Source organism: Nanorana parkeri, unplaced genomic scaffold (genome assembly GCF_000935625.1).
Source record: "Nanorana parkeri isolate BGI_ZX_2015 unplaced genomic scaffold, ASM93562v1 scaffold177, whole genome shotgun sequence".
Classification (NCBI taxonomy): Eukaryota; Metazoa; Chordata; class Amphibia; order Anura; family Dicroglossidae; genus Nanorana; species Nanorana parkeri.
The window spans coordinates 1,104,730-1,114,974 of NW_017306445.1; the positions used below are offsets into that span (position 1 = coordinate 1,104,730).

Genomic DNA, 10,245 nt, shown 5'->3' on the forward strand with positions numbered 1-10,245 from the left:
TATATATATATATATATATATAATGGCAGATATTGAGATCCTGCTAAGGCAGCAAAGGAGGGTGTCTGAGGTCATGTGTCTAAGTAAGCTCAGGTATGAATTCAGGTGGAATTGGTCTACAAATCTGGGAGCCTTAGTGGGACTGGGCTAGTGAGCCATGAGCCAGTGCTGCAGTGGCCCAGGTCCTGCTGACCAGCTTATAGTCAAGGACAAACATCCCAAAACACAAGGGCCCAGAAATGATGAGAAAGTAGCAGAAATCCTGTCCCTAACACCGGAAGAGGCTATGGTGTTGGTAAAAGCATGAGTAAAGAAACCAGGGTCACTTATAAATCCAGAGTATGTAGACTGCCAAGCTATGCCAGAAGAATTCTCATCTGGTAGATGTCAAAGGTCAGGACATTTGCCTGCAGAGAAACAGGTGAGCCGGTGTGTCGTAAAGGTTACCATGGGAGATAATTGCTCATCTGTGTGTATTGTGCAGTCATTGGCCTGCCGAAAGCTGAGTCCAAAAAGCACAATTGTTGACATTGCTGACAATGGTAAAAATGGGAATACGCTGCTGGCTCCGGTTACCATGCGAGAAAGGGGGAGACTGAGATGGTGAGCCTGTGCTGCAGTAGAAGCCAAATTATGTTTACAGACTTGGGGAGGACTGTCTGTGGAGTAACATAAAAGGGCCCTATAGCTGAGGGTCAGAGTAGCGGGTGCTGCAACAAAAAGCGAGGAGGTTGACTATTTGTTTTAGAAGAGATATGCTGTATGTTTTCTTTTAAATAAAAGTGGGCAAGGAGCCTTTAAAACATACTTTACTGTCTGGACTAGCGTTTAGGAAAAGATCTCTATTTTGAGTAAGCCCTTACAAAATACCTGTATGGTATTTATACTCTTCTTGTTATTATTTAAAGGGTTATATCCATTTGATTCTTGCTGGAACAATCTCTTCTAATGCTTGATCAGTCCCTGGATGTTCTCTTGCTTTGTGATTCCTGTTTCCTAAGTATCTTGCATTGCTTATCCCTAGTCTATTTCTTGCTGTTCCGTGCAGTTCCCTGACCCTTTTATGGCAACCTTCTGTTCCAGCATAAACTTGTTGGGTTGCTTCTGCCTCTGTGTGGTTATTCCTAGCAACCTTCAGATGTTTGGTTGCCTTCACTCTCTGGTGGCTGTCTGTTCACTTACCTGACATCCTTCTCTTCTAGTGCAAGCTGTTGGGTTGCTTCTGGATCTCTATGGTTAACCCAAGCAAACCTGTTTGTTCGTGGCCACACTCAAACGTTGGTTTGTTCATCTCAGTCCAGACTCTGTTGCTCAGTCTGTTTCCTCTGTCTCTAAGGTTCTTAAAATCCTGCGCTTTGGAATATTCCTCAACAGACTATCGATCGGAAGCTGCTGCACTTGCAGCTTCCCCTATGTCTCTCCCTGGCACCAGTTAGGGTTAGGGCAACAGTGCCTGACTCTCAGCCTCAAAACGGCAAGTCTACCAGCAAGGGCTCTGGTGAAGACCAGGCATTCTGCTTCCTAAGGGTGAGCCACTGACGCCCACCTTTTAGTCTTTCTGTAAGTATTCGTTGTCTATAAAGGCTGAATAATACTGCATCACATGTCTTAAACACAAAAACAACATTTGTATAGAGAACTGGGTCAAGCTCTTACATTTGGTGACGATGATCCTGGTGATACTGTATCTAAAATTTGATTTAGTCTTGATGACGCAGGACAGCTACTTGATGCAGAGTAATTGCGTAATTTCTTGCTGTGGTTTTTGCCCTAAGAAAAACATTACATGAACACATTTAGTCATCTGCACACAACTGTGTATTAGACTTGTTTACCGTTTATCCTAAGCAAAATACTTATATCATTCCCAGTCCTTTAATGGCAATCTAAACTCCTTTTGTTCTTAAGCAGAGGACAGATAATACTGTTGTGGTAGCACAAGTTTAAGGGTGTAAAGCTAGCCTTACAATTGTTCTGATTCAGCCTGGATGGAGGAATCTTCCCTGCCAGCTATTGCATTCTGCCAGCTGGCACCCACGGTTGTCAAAATACATGAACAGTAACTGCAGTCGATTGCAGCTTATTTGATTTTCAGATCGAAGTCTGTTGAGCCAGGACGGCGATAGCAGGGACCACATTTTAGCCAATTCAGCAAGAACGTGATCTGTGTATGGCCAGTTTAACACTAGAATTGTATCCAACTGTGAGCAAAGTTAGACTTGTACTGCAAATCCTTACATAGTTACATAGTATTTGAGGTTGAATAAAGACACAGGTCCATCAAGTTCAACTCATTGCGTGTATGCATGTGATTCTGCATGTGTATGAGTCCCTGTGTGATCTTGTTCTTAAGAATAGTGCGCTCTCGCCACCAGCGCCAGCACCACGACACAGAGCAGCAGCCGGCATCTAGCACACAGCGCCGCTGCTGCTTGCGGGCCGTCACATGACGTGGAAGTCTTCCTCCTGTCATCGGCTAGTGCTTGCGCCAGCGAGTTCCATACCCTAACCGCTCTAACTGAGAAGAAGCCCCTCTGCCCCTTGTGCTGAAATCTTTTCTCCACCAATTTTAGGTGGTGGCCTCTAGTCTTTGTTATGGAGTTTACTGTAAAAAGTTTATTGCTGATGTTGCTATCACCATTGAACATCTTGAACATCAAAATCATATCCCCCCTTAATCTCCTCACTTCCAGCCTGAACATGTTTAAATTTAGTAACCCTGTCTCATAGCTTTGGTCCTCCATCCCCATAATTAGTTTGGTTGCCCTTCTCTGGACTCTATCCAGCTGAAGGACATCCTTTCTGTGGATTGGTGACCAAAACTGGACCGAATACTCCAGATGAGGTCAAACTAGCAATCTATAAAGTGGTAAAATTATAGATTTGTCTCTACAGTAAATTGGCTTTTTAATACAAGCCAGAACTCTGCTCGCTTTGTTTGCAGCAGCCTGGCATTGCAAGTTATTATTCAATCTGTGGTCTACTATGACCCCCAGATCTTTTCCCATTTCTGACTTCCCTAGAGGAGTACCCAGTAATGTGTGTTCCGTTTGCCTATTTTAACCCCAAAGTGCATTACTTTACATTTATCGACATTAAACCTCATCTGCCATATACTGTAGTTGCCCACTCCCCTATTTTATCCAGGTCCTCCTGTAATGTTCTACTGTCTAAGTCCGTGTCCATTACCCTCCATATTTTAGTATCCTCAGCAAACACGGCTATTCACGCCCTCCCCAATATCGTAAATAAATAGGTTGAATAGTATGGGGCCTAGCCCAGAACCCTGAGGCACACCACTGAGGCAGACCAATCTGAAAAGGAGCCATTTATCACTACTCTCTGGACACGTTCCTGTAGCCAGTTCTCTATCCATGTACACAACATTTCATCTATGCCCATAGACCTCAGCTTGTGTAGTAAGCTTTACATGGTCCTGTGGTAAATCCTGACTTGTAAGGTGTTAAAGAACCTCTTAGGGGTAGTTTACACCAGATGCAGTTGTGATGCAGTAAGTTCAGTTTGGCTGCTGCATCAAAATCGCATCACAATGCTTTCCAATGGGATTCCTGCTGCTCTTTTCACACCAGTGCAGTTCGTTCTGATGCAGTCAGAAAAAATACTGCTTGTCTTATTTTAGCTGCACCTGATTGCAACAGAATGCATCAAAAATGCATGCAAACGCAGTGGATTGCACCTGAAAGACCACTTTAGGGCCAGTTCACATCAACTGCAGTGCGTTCTAGAGTGGTAGCTGCTGGAAAGCACAAACTGCACACTAAATGGGTGGATGGAGAATGGCGGTGCATTGAAGTCAATGGTACCGCAGCCAGGCCCCTAGCAGTCCCGTGCCCCCCCCCACCCCCCCAGCCGTGCGATTGGACGCATGGCAAAACATTGCCTGCGTTCTGGTCCAGTGTGACCGCAGCTGCATGCTGTATTTTTTTGCGTTCCCACTGGACTGCAATTGGAGTGAACTGGCCCTCAAGCTAAGAAAAAAAATACAAAAACACGTGGCAAAATCGCAGCAAACCGCATTGCACTGCAGCTGCGCCGACGCACGGACAATTATGGTGTGAACTAGCCCTTAGAGACAGCTGTACTTCTGCGACCCTGCTGTATCACTATTTGCTACATTTGTCTGCCCTTTAGCTTAGCCTTTGATATTGAATATAGTTGCTGACCATATTTTTGCTTGCAGTTTCTTTCAAAACTCTTTCCAAAACAAACCAAAAAATGGCTTTAGAACCTCCTTGAAGGTAAAGTTTGTGGTCTGGTATTCTTGAATCTATGTAGGTACCGTTCTGGCAGAACTGATCCAGTACTGTTAGATATTTTCATAATATGTACTGGGGGGCTTCAGATTTGATATGTTTTTAAATATCCCAAAACAAAACTGCAAATGACTCAACATGATGGAGACATCTGTTATTTGTTACTATTTAGATAATACAGTTAAAGTCAAGTCTATTTATTATGAATGTGGTCAATGAGCTATGGCACAACATTTCCATTTTTTTCTACATGATTTTGTGTCTGATGGCAATAACATCCAAATGAAGAAATAACTTGTGTCTGTGGTCCTTACCTGATAATGTGCCTGAGCTTGTTGTGCTGAATTCAGGGTGACATTACACAGCTTGCAAGAAAGAGGTTTACACAGTTCTTCCAAAGATGGATCTTGTTCCACGCTGTCATCCTTGAGGACTTCCAAGGAAGGTGGCTGAGCTGCAAGGGCTACTCGTTTTGGTGAATGAGGTTGTGTAGGGAGTACTATAGGCCTTTTGCCCACTGCAATGGCGGAAGGAAAAGCAGGTTGCTCTGGGTGAGGAGGAGGCCTGGCATGTTGCAGCACAATCATCTGCCCAGTTCTGCGCGATGGCAAAAGTGGAAAAAAAGGATGGTTCACCAAGTCCCAATGGCTCTAAAGTCCTGACGTGGCGCTTTTGGAGAAAAACAAAACATGGTGACTTCATGACAAGTAAGCCAAATATAGCCAAAGTATAGCCAAACACGCAGGAACTGTATAAATAGAATTGCTCTACAGGAATTCACACGTTACTTTTACGTTTCAGTGTTCTTTAACCATGTAGTGTTACAAGATGGTACAACACAGTCTGTAAGAGAAATCCTGTGCATGCATAGAAACCTGTGTTCAGGGTCAAAGGGAAACCTGTGCTGTCACACACGTATGTGCACACGCATGCACAACAGGTGACGCACAGAAAGTGATACTGCACTATAAGTGACATCACATTGTCACTTATAGTCACATTGGTCAGGAAGTGACAGCGGATGAGCATATACAAACTAGCATGTTTGGCTCCCTCATTGTTGATTAATTTGAGCTAGTCCTCTTCCCTGCACTTGAAGTCTTGTCCGTCTCCTGTTTCTGACCCAGCTCGCCTTGACTCTCGCTCTCTACCCGCTCTGATCCACAGCTCTAATCCCAGCTGGTGACCTGACCGCGCTTCTGGGTCCCGAATTGGTACCTCGCTGCCCGGCTGGATTGACCTTGGCTTGCGACTCTGACCCTGCTTCTGCCTGCTGTTCCTGTTACCTTGCTTAGCACCAGGTCCGTCCCAGTTTTGGCACCAGTGCTGCTCCGTGCCCACACATTATCTGTTACCACATCTAGGGGTATTGGACAAGAGACACAAGGGGCACTGTCTCCTCCATTCGGTCTCCACCAAGGTGCATGTGACACGGTCGTTCCTTCTGGAGGGTGGCTACTTTTGTTCCCCATGGTCCCTGAGTGTGCTGTAAAGTAGCCACCGCTCCAAGCTTACTCCTGTGATAGACTACAATCTCGCGTTTAGTTTACTAATTTGTATTGAGATTGTAGTCCATCACAAAAGTGAGCTTTGAACTGTGGCTACTTTACAACACACACGGGGACAAAAAAGTAGCCACCTTTCAGAAGAGAGGACGGTGCCAGCACAAATTCAGAGATGATTTACAGCTGAGTGATACACAAATAAGGTACAGTATTGTTAAAAGTTAAGGTACTTGAATGCATTTTTAAGATTTAACTCCTGCGTTTAGTGTCACTTTGTTGTGCTTAACACAACATGGATTCTGGGTACCGTATTTCTAGTGGCCTAAATCAATCTAGACAAAAGGCACACCACACATACACAGCATAGATATTTGAAAATGTGGGTTGCACTATATTATATTGAAGAAATGGTAATTGAGGGAAACTGGAACACCGTCTCCACAGCTGATCGTCATAGAGTTAGCTCACCTTTCTGTAAATTTTCCAAAAGATCCTCTTGCCAACAACTGTTGAGATGTTAATAAAGTTGTTCCTTTTCTATTGCATATATTCTATTGCAAAAACCTCTGTGATCGACTTCCCCCATCCATCCTGGCTAGAGCTGCAGCTAACGATTATTTTCAAAATCGATTCGTTAGCTGATTATTAAGTTCGATTAATCGGTTAATCGGATAAAAAATAAAATACATTTTAAAAAATGGCTCCAGTGATGGGACTTCTAGTTTGTATTGAGATTGTAGTCCATCACAGGAGCAAGCTTGGAGCGGTAGAAGTAAAAAAGAAAAAGAAAGTGTTGTGTATAATATAGTGAAATGAAAAGTGTAAAATTATACAGAAATGAATGCAGAATGGAACCGGATATAGAGGACTGCAAAAACCAGCCATAGCACATTATACAGCGCAATGCAGAATACCACCAGCTATAGAGGAATACAACAAATCCCAGCAATAGTACATTATACAGTGGTGCAATGCCGAATACCACTAGCTATAGAGGACTACAAAACCCAGCAATAGTACATTATACAGCGCAATGCAGAATACCACCAGCTATAGAGGAATACAACAAATCCCAGCAATAGTACATTATACAGTGGTGCAATGCCGAATACCACTAGCTATAGAGGACTACAAAACCCAGCAATAGTACATTATACAGCGCAATGCAGAATACCACCAGCTATATAGGAGTACAACAAATCCCAGCGAAGGGGGTTCTTATCAGTTTGCGCAGTTAGGGTCTGGAACTCGCTGCCTCAAGCAGTGATTTCCGCAAATAGTCTGGAATCATTCAAGAAGCTTTTGGACGATTTCCTGAGAGACCGTAATGTACAAGGGTACAGGTACTCTTAAGAATGAGAACACTCAGGGACCTATACACACACACACACACACACACACACACACAAACACACACACACACACACACACACACACACACACAATAGGTTGGACTTGATGGACTTATGTCTTTATTCAACCTCAAATACTATGTAACTATTATACATACAGTGTACAATGTATTGCTGGGATTTGTATTCCTCTATAGCTGATGGTACATTGCTCTGTATAATATACAGCACAATGTACCATCAGCTATAGAAGAATACAAATACCAGCAATACATTATAGAGCACCATGTGGGGGAAAGTGCAGGCTTACCTGAGCAGTCTTCCAGCAACTTGCTTCTGAGATCAGGCCTGTCTATCGGCGGCTGTCATCCGCCCACACCTGCTCCTCCTTACTTCTTCTCCCCGCGTCCCTGTGCCGATCGTGGATTTGGGCAGGCGGTGAGTGTGAGGCACGGAGGAGGTGCGGAGCGTGGATGCGGGCAGGTCTGGCAGCGGCGAGCGTGAGGTGGGGAGGAGGTGTGGCGCGCAGCGTGTGTGGAGCCGTGAACAGGGCCAACCAATCAGAAGCCGATTAATCGATTATTGAAAAAGTTGACAACTTTTTCAATAATCGATTATAATCGATTATGTCGATTAATTGTTGCAGCCCTAATCCTGGCTAAATGGAAAGACAAGCCGGGCGTTAGAAGTGCGCCCCCAGCAGCCGCTCCCGGTTTGTTCAAACTGTGCCCATGAGCAGTGTGCTCTCTCTCCCACTAATTAATACAACAAACGGCGAAAGCGCACTGACTGCTGAGTAAAAACCTTTAAAAGCGATATATATGTGCAAGGGGATTCAGTGTGCAAGCTCTAACTAAAACAGGGAGAGGAACCCTGTGAATACACAAATAAAATGACACAATGAAAGAGCGCCACTACTGTGAAGAAGACTCACGTTACCGTTGTCAGCATATCGCATGTGAGCTGGTCTTACGATGCCGGGAGTATATGCAGAGGAACAGTCTGAGATCTGTGATGGATAGTCGTTGAACAACGCGGTCTCAGCTGGCCAGGCTGAGCCGCGGTGTCAGGAGTATAAGGCGATGTCAGTGCCGGACCGTTCGGGGACCTCGGGGGTCTGTGCGAGCGGTATCTCAAAAATGTCACAAGCAAGGGAGGATGAAAGAAAAGGACAAGGACAGTGTCCAAATGACAGCGGCTACGCGTTTCGAGGCTCTGCCTCTTTTTCAAGCCTGAATGAGTGGTGCACATTTTTGAGATACCACTCGCACAGGCCCCCGAGGTCCCCGAATGGTCCGGCACTGACATCGCCTTATACTCCTGACACCGCGGCTCAGCCTGGCCAGCTGAGACCGCGTTGTTCAACGACTATCAATCACAGCTCTCAGACTGTTCCTCTGCATATACTCCCGGCATCGTAAGACCAGCTCACATGCGATATGCTGACAACGGTAACGCGAGTCTTCTTCACAGTAGTGGCGCTCTTTCATTGTGTCATTTTCTCTCTCTCCCACTAACATCTGTTGAAGGCACACATCTAACACATCGCCCATCCTGGAGGATTTTTTGGAAATTGTGCAACTGACATTTTAAGCACTGTCTGAGGGTAAATGAGACCCTAGTCATAACCCTTTATAGAAAAAAAAAGAGAAAGATGTTGGCCTGTCAGTAAGTTCAACATAAGCACACATTGCATAGACATGGCCATAGACAGGATGTGACAAAAAATTTACAAGATGGACTACACCAAGGATAAGCTTTAAAGTGCAGCTTAGCTCTTTAGTGGGAGGACCTGTCCTCTACCAACCTGCCTCCTTAGCAAAGCCTCTCCCTTCTTGCTACAAACTGGTCTTAGAAAATGTACAGGTCTTAGAAAATGTAGCCTCCTTAATAAAGGCGCATACAAGAAACGGACACAGAACGGAGGCTATATTTTCTTAAATGGGCACCCTGTCTGGTTTGTACATGTATTACTAAAACTCAACACATCCAACGTTATATGTATTTTCATGCTATATAATCCAGGAAGGTACATTTTCTTAAAATGTCACAATATTGCTATATGCAGTCAGAGCCTGTTCACATAGAAAAGTCCTACTTCTTTCAATTCCCAAATATTGAGCTTTTTAATGAGCATAACAGTTATAATGGTTACACAGAGAGTGCCCATAGCCCAGCAGAGACCACCTCTTTATCAGTCTCTTCTAGAGGTCAGCTTCATTTTAGCAAAATATATATGAAGGTCCCCTGTGCATTGAAGCTCATCTATTAATATTATATAAAATGAAATGGACTTATAAAGTCATGGGATGCCTTCAGGCACTTCAAACCAGTCCACCATTAATATACTCTGAAAATGTATAAGGAATGTCTACGTGAAACTATCCCACACTTCATGAAATTACTAATTTAATTCAACAAGTCTGCTTGACGTTCCTTAGGTACTAGAAAATAGCAGAGATTGTGTTTTGCACTGGGGAACCAATAATTATGGCGAACTGTAATCATCTACAAGGTTCTTTTACCAGTATTCATCTATGAATAAACATCTACAAGGTTCTTTTACTCATATTTAACCTTTTATGCACACAGGAGTCATGAGAAAGTTGATTTCTTATTAGCTTTCATCACACTGTGAGAAATCCAGTAACCTTCTAACCTGACACTAAAGCGTAGGTGTCAGGGATTAGACAAAGCAAGTAAAGTTACACAATGGAGAGTACACACTGGGGATGCACCGATACCAATATCGGAGTAAATAAATGCTCCGATACCTTCCACGATATCGCAACTTACGATCAGAGGGAGATTTCCTCTGACTGGCCTTGCCGCGAGGAAACATGGGGCCGTCTTCCTGGGCAATCAGAAAACCGGGCAGTGGGTAATGACGCTCCCCGGCTTCCTGATTGGCCGGGAAGCTGGCTTCATTCTGATTGCCAGGGAAGCCAGCTCCCTGTTATCGGAAATACTGGTATCAGCAAAATATAATTATTGGTACTTGTGCTCGATACCGAAAAACCGTTATCGGTGCATCCCTAGTACACACCAATCAGCCATAACATTATGACCACCCGCCTAATATTGAGTAGGCCCCTCTTTTGCTGGCAAAACAAC

At 44.2% G+C, this 10,245-nt stretch overlaps 1 protein-coding gene across 1 annotated transcript in view; it reads right to left on the reverse strand.

Annotated features, from left to right (window-relative positions):
• Positions 1–4,928, reverse strand: part of ZMAT3 (zinc finger matrin-type 3) — a 23,993-nt gene extending 19,065 nt beyond the window's left edge. The window contains exons 1-2 of the mRNA XM_018554899.1: positions 4,589–4,928; positions 1,657–1,770 (exon numbers count right to left, since the gene is read on the reverse strand). Coding sequence (XP_018410401.1) covers positions 1,657–1,770; positions 4,589–4,861 — 387 coding nt within the window. The 5' untranslated portion in view covers positions 4,862–4,928. The remainder of the gene's footprint in view (positions 1–1,656; positions 1,771–4,588) is intronic.
• Positions 4,929–10,245: the final 5,317 nt, after the last annotated feature.